Below are 15,375 nucleotides of genomic sequence, written 5' to 3'. Positions count from 1 at the left end.
AGCAGGTACAGGGGCTGGATGGAGAGTTGAGTTTCCTGGTGCTGGGATCATGACCCAGTGAGGGGATTTACATCATCCCTGGGGAGCAGGCTCCAGCGCTTCCCCGTCGTGTCCTCCTCTGGGAAGTGACACTTCCAGGTCCTTCTGCTGTTCCAAGCTGAGGAGCCTCAGCACAGCAGTGGTGAGAATGGTGAGGTAAGTGGACAAGAACTGGTTTGCACTGGGAAGGTGGACTTGTTTTGGGACAGACAACAAGGTGCATGTCCCAGGCAGTGACTCACATGCTCCTGTCCCCTCTTCACGCAGCAGGTTCAGCTCCTGTCCTTCACCAGCCACCACTATTGACTCACATGTTTATTCCCCCAGCCTGGAGCAATGGAAACCATGGCTGTGACCATCAGTGAATACAGCAAAGTTAGTCACTTTTATTTAAAAGAAATAACATATTACAAATAAGTGTGCAAAATAATTCCTGTGGTTAAATATGCATAAAAGCAACATGCAACCTTGACATCAACATGGTTAGTCCTTAGTAGGTTACATGACACTAAAAGGGACTTGTCAAAGTTAGAGAGTTTGCAACTGAAGTCACAGAGGGTCAGGGCTGAAGCATCTGTGAAATTAGCTTTCAGAAGAGCAACACCTCCCTGCCCCAGTGTTTAGTGCCACAGATGCCAAACTTGGGGCTATCTCAGGTTCTGGGTTAGGAGCTTGTGCCTTAGGTCAGCAGGAAATAGGGTAACAATTTTTAGGGAAGAGTGTACAAGTCAGTGGGTTCAGTCTAACCTACCTGTCCCTGGGCCAGCAGCAATAATATGCGACAGCTCAAAGGAAAAAAAAAAAGACAAGTTTGCAAGTTTAAAGCCATTGCAGACATGGAACTTCCTGCCACCTTGTTCAGTTCTTGTGCTGGACGTGGACATGGCCTCTCCAGCCTCCCAGCTGCAGCAGTTTGGAAGTAGCTTGGCAGCAGTTTCACAGCTGTCACACCAGTACCAACTGTTGGATTACGGAAGGAATCAGCTCTACAAATACAGGAACCCTGGGTGCTTGCTGTGCTCACACAGGAGAGGGGAGTTGGGTCAGCCCTTGCCCAGTGTGCCTCCAGCTGCTTCACAGTTTGGCACCTTGGACAGGTAATGCTGATCCCTCACCTGAAGCAGCACTGGCAGGGCCACATGACCCTCACCACCCAGCCCCAGGCATCAGGTCAGAGGACAAGCAGGATTTGATCTACAAGTGTCTCCTGCTCCACACTTGTCACCTTCTCTGTTCCCTCAGGTGTGCCAGGGGAGGGGGGAGGCAGGACTCCTGGTGGAGAAAGCATGACCCAGAGTGTTCCCCCACTCCCAGCCATGCAGTGGAAGTAAAGCAATGCATAAAAAGCTTCTGCTTTCACATCCCTTTTCCTAAGGCCAGCCGAAGGTGTGGACAGCCCCCGCAGAGCTTTCCCTGTGGCAGGCACTCTTGTTGGAGCTACAGTCATGTCACAGTCTAGACTAAAGAGAAACCCAATAGGCACAAGCTTGTTGAAAGCCACATCTTGAAAACTTGAGTTGGTGACAGTAACCCAAAGAGATTTTAATGATGAATACTTGCAGAAATGAGAACAAACATATGTAGTTCACTACTTCAGAGCTGCTTGTGATCATGTTGAGCCAGGCTTCTCCATGAGCTCTGCTGAACTTCTGGATCAGTACTGGACACTCAGCTCTGTCCCTCAAAGGTGCGGGGGGGCCGAGGCAGTGCTTTGAGCCATGCACTCCCCTCCCCTCAGTCAAAGCTTGTCGTCTGTCATTTCTAGGAACTGAGCATACACATCCCTTGAGCATTCCCCTTTTTGGTTGAATAAGAACTTGTAGTAGCTGCCATCTGCACATATTGCTGCAACACAAACAAGCAGAGTCAGTGGGGCTGTGCCAGAGGTGCCCTCCTTTTCTCCAGTTCCAGGGTAAGCTGCCCTTCAGCCTCACAGAGGTGTCTGGAGGGACCCCGAGCCACCAGCCCTGTGCTGTGCCAGCCCCGTGGGCAGTGGGAGCAGCCAGAGCTCTGCGATGACAGGGACACAGCCCTGTCTCTGAAGAGCATTCCCTCCCTCCAAGCCAGCACAGTTCAAAGCCTGGTTCTCCAGCCAGAACCTGGGGACTCACCTATGACAGCATTTGGCTCTGTTCCAAAGGCACAAATGCACGGAGAGCCTGAGGGAACCTGGAATTTGGAAAAACTCCATTTGGAACTGAAGTATTTGGGGAGAAAGGTGGCAGAGGCCAAACTGAAAGAGAAAACAAGAAGACATTAAGAGGTTAGTAAGGCAGGGGTAGATTCAGAGCTGCTGGAGTGATTGAACAAGGTGCAGGGTTCACATGATTTTTTACTGGCTTTTTATTATCTTTAAGTATCACACAACCTGAGTAATTCCCCTTCTCAGGAAGAGAGACACTACAACTACCTTGCTGGCGTTAAGTGACTGCAAAAACTGCCAAAAGGATTGATTTTTAGTAAAGTGTCCACAATATATGTTCATCCTAAAGCACACTAAAACCTACACTGACCTTCTACAGAGATGCTGTGCCCTGCAAAGGACAGCAGGAACTTGGCAATTGCCAGAGAGTCCTAACCCTGCAGCTTCATGCCAGCCCAGCAGATACATTTTTCCACCTTCAGCAGCTACTGAGTGACAGGGTCAGTGTTCTAAATGAAATTCAAAGCTCAAGGACCCCTCCCCTGCAGGGCTTCACAACAGCTCCATCCCTACCTTGACTGTTTATTTCTTTTTGGGTCTTCTGCAGCAAAAATGTGGACTGTGCCGTGGTCACTGGAGACGCAGATGAGGGAAGCATCCTGGTTGAAGTTAATACTGCAGAGAACACAGACAGCTGCAGGATTTCTCCTGGGACAGACCCGCAGCCCTGGCACAGACAGTTCTGCTGCTGCAGGTGTGCCAGCCCTGCAGGCGGGGTGATAAGAGCTGCTCAGGAGGAGCTGGGGCTGCCCCAGCCAGGGCTTTGTGAACAGGCAGCACTCAGAACAGGCCTGCAGGGACACTACTGGTGTGGGTCATTCTGACACGGCTGCAAGGAAATGCGCGAGCTCCGCTCTGAGGAGCGGGCAGAACGTGCAGCTGCTACCCCAGTGGGGCTTGGCACAGGAATGGCAGTTTTCATGGGGAATGGCCAGAGGGCTTCCCTGCTCCTGGGACAGTCACACCTCTGCCCCGGCTGCTCCCCTGCACAGCAGGATGTGGGGCTGAAGCTCCCCTTGCCCCTGAGCAGTGTTCAAGTGCAGCAGGGCACTCCCTGGGAGTCAGTGGGAAATTCAGCATCCCCCAGCTCCCACCTGGACTGAGCAGAGTCAGAGCCTGGCAACAGCCACAGCTCTGTCCCTGGTCCTGTAGCCTGTGCCAGGCATCACACAGCTCCCAGCTCCTGCCTTCCCCTCCCAGCAGCGAGCCCAGAGGGAGAAGCAGAGGCCTAAGGCAGGAGGGGCACCACAGCCATCCTGTGCTGGCTGAGGGGCTCAGCACAGCCAGACCCCCAGGTGACACAGAAGCAGCTGAACATACCAGTATATATTGGCTGCTTGTGATCCTCGACGTAGCTCCTGGATTAAATGCCCTGATGAAGTATCAAATATTCTTATGAGGGTCCCCTTGAAAAGGAATCAAGCACTGCATTAGGAAAGGCAGAAGACTGTCTTTACATCTTGTGAATGCATCCTAAAATTTTGTCTGACCACCGTACCCCTGCACACACTGCTTCTTTGGGGTTTTCTTCTTGGTAGATTTGCAAACCTCTCTTAATTTTGGGGAAGAACACTGGTTTCCCCACATACCATCACCACAATGTTACAATGCCTTAAGGTACAATCTTGTCACCTAGTGATTCAGGAAGGCTCTTTTAGTTCCCTTCTAAGGCACTGCTGCAGCCCTGGCCCTGATTTGCAGAGACTGGCTGGTGTAGAGCCTGCCCAGGATCTGTGGGTCACTTCTGCCATGCTCCCCTCAGTACTACTGCATTTTTCATTGCTCCTGAGCAATTCTTTCCCACTAAGTATAATCAAGCTGTGGCTGGTCTTGTCTTAAAATTGGTTCAGTTGACATAACCTAGAAGAATCAGTTACCACACACTCATGGTCTGTACTGATCCAAACCTGAGGCACCACCCAGTCAGGAGAACACTGCACTGGGCAACTGTTTTTCAGCTAGAGTAAACCCAGCCTGACAGTAGAGCTGCACAACGAGCCAGTCATAAGTAACAAGGTGATCAACAAATCAGTGGTACTTTCCTCTGATGAAGACTGGGTGTTCACTGAGCTGTGCATCACCACCTGCAGCTCCTGTTACACACCTGGTTAACAGAGGCAGCTCTCCAGTCACACAGCAAGTGACAACCCAGAAGAAAAAGACTTGATGAACTCAGTTTAGTTTTGATTTAAGAGACAGGCTTGAGATGTTTGCTGACTGTGCTCAGACTCCTAGTTCAGCTGGAAAATAAAATCTGCTTGAACTTCTTCTCTATGCTAAACAAGGAATGTTTAATACAAACACAGCAGATAATGGCTCTATTTAGCAATGGAGTTGGCAGCTTTTAGAACACCGTTTAGAGGACATGCAGTCATTAAGCTTAAGAGAGACTCAGGATACATTTTCTTTTTTTAAACTGTTTGAGTGACAGGCTGGGCAGTGAAACCTATGTGAAACAGAGACTCCTTGGATTAATTTGGCTTGTCCTTAAGAAACTGATTTCAGCTGAGTGGAAAAAGGCAGCAAGAGCTGTGCTTGCCTCAGGGAGACAAGTCCATCTGCCTGACATTCCCTGGGGAGATGAATGCCCTGGCAGCTCTCTCTGTGCTTCCCAGGAAGAAGGCAGCTCTGTCACATTTGCCTCTCTCTGCCTCAGCCCAGCACAGGGATCTGCACTGCACCCTAACTTCATGTTCTCCTCAATGTCTTGTCTCTTCAGCCCCATGTAGCACGTGGCCATGCTCTCTCTTTCTGTGTGAGGTGGGCAGCCCACGCTGTCCTGCTCTGTAACAGGGGCTAAGCCAGAGCAGAAAAAAGCCTGCCAGTATGACTGAACTATTTGCAAGTATTTCTTTAGCCTATGGGTTTGGAGTGAATTTAAGTAGAAGATAATAAAGGTGAAAGAACGCAAATATGCTTTCCCCCACCACTTCTTCTTTAAACTAACAGTATCTGTTGAAGAAAACATCAAAGACGTGAACTACTTGGGCCAAGTTGTGTTCAAATGTCACTGAAGAATCACTGCTACAGCCAGCTAAAACAAATAGTACCCCAGGCACAGCCCTTGGCTATCAGCTGTTTGGGCATCCCGGAGGAGCAGGGAAGATAAGACTGAGAGTGCACAGCTCAGTGGCAGATTTTCCCAGTAGGTATTTCTCTGTCTTTCTTCCAAAGGATATGATTTGCTGTTTTATCTCACTACACTAGAACACACAGTATATCAGAGGCAGGGGACATCATTCTTACTTTTTCTGATGCTGTTGCAATTCTTGTTCCCTGCAGGTTTAAAGCGATACAGCTCAAGACTCCTTCGTGAGCTGGGATGTCCACAGGAGGCTTCTCCGTGTTAGCCAGATCCACGATCTGCACGTGCCCAGTGTGTGTTCCAGGAAATGCAAGAAGAGACTTATTACTATTTGGACAAAGGACACAGAGACCTGAAAGACAAAAAAAAAAACAAAAAAAAACCAATTGGATCATTTCCATAACCTAATCAACTTTTCAAATGTAAGTTTCTAAAATACTGATAATTTCAGGATAAGCCAACACCCATGGAGTAAATCAGAATCTAATTCTAATGACTAGTGCCATTACATTAATTGCTAGTCCCAAAACATCATCTGTCCATGAGTGCAGAGCACAGTTAAGCAGAGGAATAGCATAATTTAAACTTGCTCTCATCACTTTATTCCAGTGTAATCCAGCTGTGGTTATCCAGAATCTGGGTGGTTTTGCAGATCAGCCCAGTCAGTCCATTACATCAAAGCTATTTTAAGAAGAAGTTAAAAGGTCTCCTTCACTTCTCCATCAGTGAAACTGTTACTAATTTGTGTTTGAACTTGGTTCTTACAGCACCGGCACGTCTTTCTTTGTAATGTTTTGTGGCCCATTTAAGGTAAATCACACCAATCCCAGGTGTTCTGCTGATGCCAAGAGAATTCCGGAAACCTCGGTGCAAGAAAAAACCTCCTCCTCCTCCCCCTGCATCCCCTTCCTGTCAGTCAGTCAGTCAGGCTGCTGGAGCTGCATCCAGACTGATATTCCATGACAGCAATTCCACATTTGCTCCGGGCAGGCATGAAAACCCTCAGCGATGGGGATTCCAATCCTGTATAATCTAGTGGAGAAAACCCTCCTGACATCCCATCTGACATTCCATCAGATCCTCTCCACCAATCAAGCACTGCCTGCACCCCTTGTTTCAGGTGCAGCATTATCAACAGCGTTTGCTTTACCCTTCCTGACACTCCTCCAAGGCACTGCCAGCCCTGCAGAGAGCCATTCACCAGCTCCTTCTGCCCCTGCTGCCATCACTGGATGAGCCCGAGCCACTCCCCTTGGTTCAACAACAGCCACAGCCAGGCCTTGCTATTTAAAAGTATCAGTTTGCTCTTTTTAACAGGAGAGAAGAGTTTGCTCAACACCTCCAGCTCTATTAGGAAAGAGAAATTATGCACTTTATACTAGAGTTTGTGTTTATAATTAACCTTCCAGCAAAAATACAGGTTCTTTACAGAAGAAAGTGTACAGCTCTTAACAGAAATCACATCTATAAGATGAGCACAGGAAGCAGCTTTTCTGGGCCAAGTATTTATAAATTCTAATAATGATTCTATAAACACAAAAGCATCTCCAAAGGACATGACTGCAGTGCAGTAAGTGTTTAATGACTCCTAAAGAACTGACTGAGGCAGCTGCAGATAAATGGCATGTCAAGAACACAATAAACTTGCTTCCATTCCCCAGCCCACAAGTACAACTAACCTTTAGGGTTGTAGCAGGTTTCAAAGACATGCAGCTGGTGGGGATTGTGTGTGAATGTGAAAACTTTAATCATCGAGTCCAAGACGACCACAATTCTGAAACAGACCAGAAGTTCCTGTGACTCGGGGAGGGTAAAACAGGGACACAAACATTCATTCAGACCTGCAAAGGCTTTCAACTGATTTAACAGCCACGTTCCTCCTGCCCTCCCTCACAGGAGACTCCCAGCCTTGCAGCAGCCATGCAATGATAAGCCTGCAAAGCACTTTCATCCAGCCTCTCCACCCACACACACACAGACTCCAGCTGATCACAGCTGCTCTTGCTCCAGGGATCTGCTGGAATTTTCTTCACACTCCTCCATAACTAGAAAACCAGCAGGAGCCACAGGAGAGTATTTCCCTACATGGGGGGGGGGGGGGGGGGGGGGGGCAGGAAACCTTTCACAGGCCTTTCACCAAGGCTTCACATAGCAGTATACTTAAACTTTGGTCTGTTTACACCTAATACTCTGGCCCCAGAAGCCTGCTTCACCTGCAATTACTGGTGTTACAGCTGGATCTTTTTCTTTTTACAAGCAGCTGGAAACAAGTAGGAGCACAAAGCCAAGCTGGGTGTCTGGACCCCTCTGCTGTACCTACCTGTCTCTTCGCAGCTTCACTGCTTTGACTTCTGTGGAAAACTCTATCTCAATGACAGTCTTCTTCTTCAGGTCATCCCAGATCATGACTAGAACAGTGCAGAGATTGCATCAGACCATCAAGGCATATTCAAAGATCCACAGCTCTCTTGTAACACCTAGCAGTTCCCCAGCAGTCTGATCAAGAGGTTCATCCAGTGGTTAAGCAGCTGCAGACAGGCATCCTGCTAACCAGATGGCATTGAGCCACCACATATCAACCCCCTAATTCCCACTATAACTTGTGCACGCAGAAACTGGTCAACTCCAACCACAAAAAATGACAATAAAGATATATTTTTCTGAAGAAAAGCAGCTTTTTTTGTTTACTCTGAGGGTTATGGAAGAACTAATGCAGCAGTTGAAAAAAGTGGTACATTTTCCCACAAAGTAGTACATTTTCCTACAAAGCTTGCCAGGCAGGGAGCTTCCTGCTCCTTGCAGAGTTCACTGTGAGAAGGTCAGCAGGCCTTGGAGAGCAGTCCCTGCAGGTACCAGCCTGTCAGCACTGCACCAGCAGTGATGCAACTCTGCACCAGGGTGACTTCAACCTGCTGCAGCATGCCCTTCACCCGACCTTCAGGACATGAGCTCACAGCCCTGGCTGTGGGAGCTCTCTGGGCACTGTCACACAGGGGCATTTGCAGGCTCCACCCCTCAAGCTCACCTTTGTTGGGTGGGTACTTCGGCTTTTTCCCTCCACCTACTAGTGCTAAATAGTTGCAACGAAACAACATTTCGACATGGCCAACACCACCTTCTAGAAACTCTGCAAGACAAATATTTTATTTACAAGTGTCAGAACCCGTTAAATTGCCATCTAATTTTTACCACTGTTATAAGAAAAGCTCGTGTTATACAGCACATTTCTCAGGTACCTCAGAAGAAGAGCATCTTCCTACCCTGGCTGCCCTTAAAAACCAAAGAATGTGGATTCCTTGAAAGTTCTTCATACTGGAGCAGTAAAGCCCTGGGTTTCACACAAGCCCTTGTGGTTTCTTCAACAGCACTTCTGAGTGCTGTGTTTCCTTCCTGAACAGTTGTACTTGAACACTTTCTGCACCAGATCCTCCTCTTGACTCCATTAAAGCATTTAAGGCAGGACAGAACATTCTGCTATGAAGAGGTGTTATCACTGTGACAAAAAGGTCTATAAGATTTACAAGGGATAGCCTGAAACAATTTAAGAATGTGTAATGTGTTCTGAATCTGTGTTAGAGCACTGAATCATTGCTAGGATGGGTATTTCTTGGAACTCCTGGATGTAAGACAGACAAGCTGGGGGTGCAGCAGGATTTGGCTTCATACTGGGTTACAGAAAAAATCAAATGGACAAGCTCCAGCTGGGAGTGTCCTGGGCAGGTTTAAACCTACAGGAACAATGAACAAGATCTCTGTGTGCCTACGCAGCCAGTTCAGAGAGAGCTCTCAGAATCCACAGGGAAAAGGCAATCTGACTCATAAGAAACTTTTCACCACAGGAGTCCTGGAAGCATCTCCATCCAGAGCTACTGGCAGGGAGAGTTTTGACAAGGAACTCCACAGGACTTCAGGCTGAATCCTGACTCTTTGAGCACATTGTCACAGGTGACAGTCCCAAGGCATGTTGCTTACAGAAGAATTTACCATTAAAAGCAGAAAATAGTTTGTCAGCTTTGGCCATGTGAACAGTGACTAAAATCCTTACAGTGGTAGCAAGTAAAAGTGTGCTTGATTTTGCAGGAATTGCTAGTTTAAGTGCATTTTTCCTCTTATTAAATCCCTTTTCTCACCACAGGCTGAAAGTGCTGGGAAACCTGTTTAGCAGCTCACTTCCTATATTTAGAGTTAGAATGACACGGCTCAGTTTCAGTTTCCCGTAATTTGACTCAGTTTTGTTTGCTTTCTGATAAAATGCTCCACTGTTAACACAGCTCATCTACTGACTTCTGTTAAGACACAGGAGTAGCTTTACCACATTAAGATCCTCCCCAATTTATAAAGCATACATAGAAGGTAGCATTAGAAGTCTGAGCTCTCAGTGCTCTTGAAGACAATACTCTTGGGTATGAGAAATGTTACATTGAGATCTCCAGGAAAAAGCCTGGAGTCTTACTCCCACACTGGATCATCCAGATCAGCACACAAGAACAGAACAACTTCTGATGGCTGCAGGGAGCAAGCAACTCCTGCTGCTCGCAAAAAAAGCAGGAAACACCTCTCCTACTCAGGCTACAAACAGCAAAAGCAAACACAACTCTGCCAGGAGCTGAGACAAATTCCTCATCAGCCAACTGTGCAAATTAACAGCATGGAGACTTTTGACCAGGCAATGGCACGAGTGAGTCCCCATGGGGACCAGCAGGAGCTGCCTTTCCTGAGGCTTTATTCAAAGCCTTCCAGGGATGGCAAAGTGAAAGCTGAGCAAGAATCAGTCAGGAAAAAATGAGAAGGCTGAGGTTTCAACACAGACCAGCATCGTGTAATAAGTAAGTGTTTTACCTTGTTTCTCTTTTTCTTTGAGTGGATCTGCATTATAAACTCGGAATCCATTTTCCATTCCACATGCAAAGCATCCTGTGGTAAAAAGCACATAGACATACACATATATAGTAATTGCCAGATACACTCAAGGAGGAAGCAAGAGCCAGAGGGTTAGGAAAGCATTGCTCAATGACTGCATGGTTACACTGAAGCTGAAGAGCACCCACAGGCTCTGCTGGTGATGGCAAGTGAAATCTTCTAGAGAAGTTGTCCTCTTCACTGGCCTGGTGGAAATGCCCTGGTTTTAGGTAGGTAAGAAAACAGTAGAAGGAAAGGAAAACAATTCCCAACCCACCTGGATCCTGTGCCATGCACTAGAGTGCAGGAAACCAGCATTTTAATGTTTATGGTCCAACAGTTATGAAGCCAGCTCCCTCCTTTCTTAATAGATCCAAATTCACCTCATGATTACGACTCTGCTGTGGATGTTTCCAGAGCAGAATGCTCATCAAACAGCTTTTCCAACTGTGCTAACAAGAGCTGACTGCTGTACCATGCCAGTAATTATATGCCAATAGTTGAAGTCTAACTCAGGACATAAGCAGCAGCTAGATTAAAACTCTCTGGAAAGTAACAGTAGTTACTTTTTCATATAGAAGTATACATGTGCTTCTTTAGTGGAAGCCATTAAACTGCCAGTCCCTTGTCCTGCTCCTTGCTCTGCTCACAGGTGAACACAGGCAACGGTACAAAGAAATGCCACTGTGAAGTCAGACCCATGTAAAGTCATCAAGAAGCTGCTGTCACTGGCAGCAGCCTGATGGCAGGCTGGTGGCTCACAATCTGTGTGTACTGTACCAAAAATCCAGTTAAAGATCTCTGAGGTACTGGAACATAAGTTCCAGTCACTCTGGTTCTGTTCTTATGTACTGCAATGATTTGAAACCCTCAAATAAAAGCTGAGGAGCTCTGTCTAAACACAGCCCTTCCCCAGCTTGATACTCCAACAATCACAGGGTGTGTGGGGTAAGAAAGCAAAACACAAAAACCTATGCCCTTAACCCAAAAGACTCCCAGGTACGTCACCCTGTCCAAGATACTGTAATAATTAAGTGCACTAAGTTCTTGTTTACATACATAAACACACACACAAAGTGGCTAATGTGAATGTAGTAATTGCAGCAGGACTAACAACCATATTGCAGTAAGCTTTGATATGAACCCTGTTCACTTTCTCTCCTCCCCTCTCAGCATTGGTTTGCTCTGGCAGCCAGGTCAAACTGCAATGGAAACCTCCCCCTCTACATAAAGCACTGCTGTACAGGATGAGAACTGATCTGTTCCTCACAGCTGATCCATATAATTATTTTCCAGTAACAGTTTTCTAATCCCATCTTGTATTTCCAGGAAAGTCGAAGGGAAGGGATGCTGAAGCTGTTCCATAGCAAGAAAGCGCTGTAAGGTCTGAGTAGTGCTGATCCCAGCAGCTCCTAACAACCCAAATGGGGCATTCCTGATGCAATCACACACACACTTTACACTTCCTGCAGCACCACTACAGCTTTCTGCAGGACCAACCTCATGAGTAAGACGTGGGCTGCTTTAATGCCTTGGGAATATCCACATTTTTAACTGAAGAGAACACACCAGAATGTGGGGATGTGAGTAATGGTGGAATTCCTCACGTGGTCCATCACTACCCACAGAGAGATGAAGTTCTCAGGCACAGCAACCCCTGAGTCAAACAAGAGAAGAAAATCCTACGGGAAGATTCCTGCCCCTGCTTCAAGTCCAGGTTACAGGAGCAGCTTTGAAGCTTGGTGATTCCTATCTGACTGATTTCTGTTCCACTGGAACCACAAATGTGATGGCTACAGCTTGTAAGCCCTTCCATGTGAGATCTGGAAAGGGCTGACAGAGGAAGGAACACTTCCTTAGGTTCACTTCCTTCCACAAGAAGTGCACCTCTCTTTCCAAGAAGGACAGATGGGCTGAAAAGCCACTGACAAAAGATTACTCAGATACTTTTTTAAAAAATGTAATGATTACAGAGTTATTGCCCTGACCCACAGTTGTGCTTGCTCCTACAGTAAAAGTGCAATCTGCTAGCAGTACCAATGAGGCCAGAGTGAGCTTTGTTCCTCCAGCTCTGCAGAAAAAGAGGGGTTAAATTAATGACCAGCCTAGAAGATGCCACAGACTGAAGGGGACACACTGGCATAGAGAAACCTGCAGGCTCTAGGGCCTGAGGTCCTGCAGTGGCAGTAGTGGAATCCAGGACAGTGACGATGTCCAGTGTGGTTTCTGCACTGTGGTTTTCCTTGGCACTATAAATGCTGTGTAAAGCCAACAGCACAGGACCCTCCCAACACTGCGGGGCCCTACAAACCATTCCAGCCCACTGAAGAAGAGTAAATACATAGATCAAGTGTTTCCACACCAAAACAAACCCACACCTCAATTTTCAAACCAGCTTTATGCTGCAACAGTGACAAAAGAGAAATCCATCAGCAATTTACAGGTATGGCCATTATTATAATGTTTTGTCTCTTCATTTCTGAAAAGTATTTTTCTGAAAAGTCCTTCTCAAAGCATTACAAAAGGATCTGAAATCAGGAGCTCACAGTCTCCAAATTAAGAAGATAAAATCAGAATATTCTAACTTCAAACAACTGACAACTTCCATTTCCTTGTGTTACATTAGGGGTTTGTTTGTTTGTTTGCTTTGGGATTTTTTTTTTTTTTAATTTAAAGCCCAAAAGTAGCAAGGGAGGCTCATGGCAGAACAACCACAACTACTTTATGACTTGCCAGTCAGGGAGATCAGCTCCAGAGAGACTTCTTCGATGATCACTCTTGTTCTCCCATCCTTGTGGGATTGGCCAGTCTTAAATTCCTAAGAAATTAGGTTATTGTGACAGTACATGCAGACACCCATACTTGTGAGCTTCAGCACTCCAGTGACTCACGTTCTATTCCTGGCAGAATAACAAGGCAGGGAGCTTTCCCTCCTCTCTCTCTGCTCTCCTTCAGGTGACCAAACATCACCTGCCCTTCAGCATTCTACAAGAGCCATAAACTCATAAAAGGTCTCTGTGTTACCTGCAGTGCAGCGTCATCATTCCTAACAGGAACAGCTCCAGGAGCTGCCAAACAGAAGCCAATTTGTTTTTTCTCCATGTTTTTTGTCATCGCCCAATTGCCTGGCCAGGTGAGGTCAGATGGGACATGAATACTGCCAGCTCACAGATTCCCAAGACAAATTCCTTAAGGTGCTTTGGATGCAACATTATTGGAAAAAGGGGGATGTTTTGCATTTATTGCTACAGAACTTAAGGAATCCTTTGCAACAAACAAATTTTACACAAAAATGATGATCTGAAGGCATTTTGCACTAAAAGAGAAACTTTCCTTCTTACATAGCTCTACAGGCTCAGCATCAAATATCGCTGCTCCATTACAGACCCTGCAGATCTGAAATTAAGCTCATCCTCAAAAATCTTTTTCTGTCTCCCTTGGAGAGGCAAGATGAAGTAAGTGCAGAGTTACTGAGAAACAGACTATTCTATTATTTTCAAGTCTGCGGAATAGCATGAAGAGAGCTGCCAAGATGCTCACACCTCATTACCTGCTTGATGTGCCATTGCCAAGATATCATCAGAGGTATTCTTGACTAAAATCAAGAGAATAATTCGTGCTTACACATGACTTCAATAGCATCAGCAACAGGTACGTGAGCTGCAGTCTACAATGACAGAGGCTGCAAGAGCGTCTTAAGCAAGAATATTATTTGTTAAGGCAAAAGGATGTTACAAAATGATGAGCCTCCACTCCTTACACAAAAAATGACACTTACTCATAAGACTGGTGCTATTTTTGTCTTGCCAAAGCAGGATGAGGCACACGTACCCCCTTTCTAGAGCAGGCCTTCCCCTCTAACAAAGGGAAAAGATAAACCAAGGATGCACGGGATGGTGGTGGGGGGCGGCTGTTGTATCAGTGCTTTCCTGCCAGTGTGATTAGTAACGTTAACCACCATTTTTAAAACACATACCAGGTTAAAAGAAAGAAAGAAAAAAAAAGCAGTTACACCACTCATTTTGAATGTGGAGTACTTACACTGAGAAAGAGCTGAACTGTGGGCAGCTCCCAAAGAAACCCCTGAAGCACAGGCTCTGAGAAAGCCACACGCAGTGAACAGCCCAAGCCCCAGCAAGCCTGGTCCTGTTCCTTCTCCTCTCCCCCCACCCACTCAATTCAACTCTTCGAAGCGCTGGGCGCACACACGACCGCACCAGTGCTAAAACAACGGGAAAAGCACTAAACCCTCCCGCTGCCAGCGGCCTTCCCGGCTCCTTCCAGCAGCTGCAGCCGCCACACCTCGGGCATCCCCTAAGGCAGCGGCAGCAGCCTCGGGACGCAAGCGGGACCCCGCAGTGACGGGTCGGGAGCCTCGGCAGCCCCAGGCCCAGCCCGGCCCGGGCTCTGCACCGCCGCCCCTCCGCGGCACCACCCGGCACCACCCGGGCCCGCAGCCTCACCGTGGTCCTGGTTGAAGCCGGCGTAGAGCAGCCCGTTGCCGTGCGGGTTGGCCGGGAGCAGGTTCATGGCTCCGGCTCGGCCCCTTCGCCCCCGCCCCTCACACCATGGCGGCGCCCGCCCGCTTCAGTCCCGCCGCGGGAGCCCGAACCGAGCCGGGCCGGGCCGAGCCGAGCCCGCCCGAGTCGGGCCCCGCCCAGCGAGCCCGCCGGAGCCGAGCCGGGCCGAGCGGAGCCGAGTCCGCCCGAGTCCCGCCGGGCCGAGGCGGACAGGCCGGCGGCTGCTTCCGGCTCTGCCAGGCACCGCTGCCGAGCGCAGAGCTGACCCAGCCGCCGGCGGGAGGAGCGCCGAGTCGTCGAGCACCGCGGGAATGGCGGCGGGAGCGCCGGCGATTGTCCGGGACTGACTGCCGAGATGGACCGGGACTGACCGCCCGGACTGGCCGGGACGAACCGGGACTGACCGCCAGGCCGGAGGGGAGGATGGGTCCCTCCGGGTCCAAAGGACTAGTTGGTAAAAGCTTTCACATCAAACTAATAAAAACACAGGAGTTGCGGTTGGAAAATACGCAAAATACACGCTAAAATAGGGATTCCCTGACTTGACAAAACTCCAAACCAACCCCCAAACCCAACCACCGACACTACAAATACGTCTTGAAAATTTTGGAAGTTCTCGGGGCCCAAGG

The 15,375-nt window shown here is 48.0% G+C and overlaps 1 protein-coding gene across 1 annotated transcript; it reads right to left on the bottom strand.

Annotated features, from left to right (window-relative positions):
- Positions 1-405: 405 nt before the first annotated feature.
- WDR45B (WD repeat domain 45B) lies at positions 406-14,925 on the bottom strand. Its single transcript, XM_062506250.1, has 10 exons — positions 14,690-14,925; positions 10,167-10,241; positions 8,353-8,454; positions 7,648-7,735; positions 7,007-7,101; positions 5,489-5,679; positions 3,563-3,648; positions 2,756-2,857; positions 2,151-2,272; positions 406-1,884 (listed from the first exon to the last, which is right to left on the bottom strand). Exons 1-10 carry the CDS (start codon positions 14,754-14,756, stop codon positions 1,778-1,780), a joined length of 1,035 nt encoding a protein of 344 aa, XP_062362234.1. The 5' UTR covers positions 14,757-14,925; the 3' UTR covers positions 406-1,777.
- Positions 14,926-15,375: the final 450 nt, after the last annotated feature.

The sequence above is a fragment of the Cinclus cinclus genome, chromosome 20, assembly GCF_963662255.1.
Source record: "Cinclus cinclus chromosome 20, bCinCin1.1, whole genome shotgun sequence".
Classification (NCBI taxonomy): domain Eukaryota; kingdom Metazoa; phylum Chordata; class Aves; order Passeriformes; family Cinclidae; genus Cinclus; species Cinclus cinclus.
The sequence above is the reverse complement of the archived record's forward strand: the minus strand, read 5'-3'. Positions and strand labels throughout refer to the sequence as shown.

What these genes read in the sequence shown, in the direction of transcription:
- WDR45B (XM_062506250.1), bottom strand. Translation starts at nt 14,756, where the DNA reads ATGAACCTGCTCCCGGCCAACCCGCACGGCAACGGGCTGCTCTACGCC. An exon ending in AACCTGCTACAACCCTAAAG is followed by an intron (nt 5,680 to 7,006) that starts GTTAGTTGTACT and finishes TTTGTCTTTCAG; the next exon opens with GTCTCTGTGTCCTTTGTCCA. An exon ending in AGAGCCAAATGCTGTCATAG is followed by an intron (nt 1,885 to 2,150) that starts GTGAGTCCCCAG and finishes TTTGTGTTGCAG; the next exon opens with CAATATGTGCAGATGGCAGC.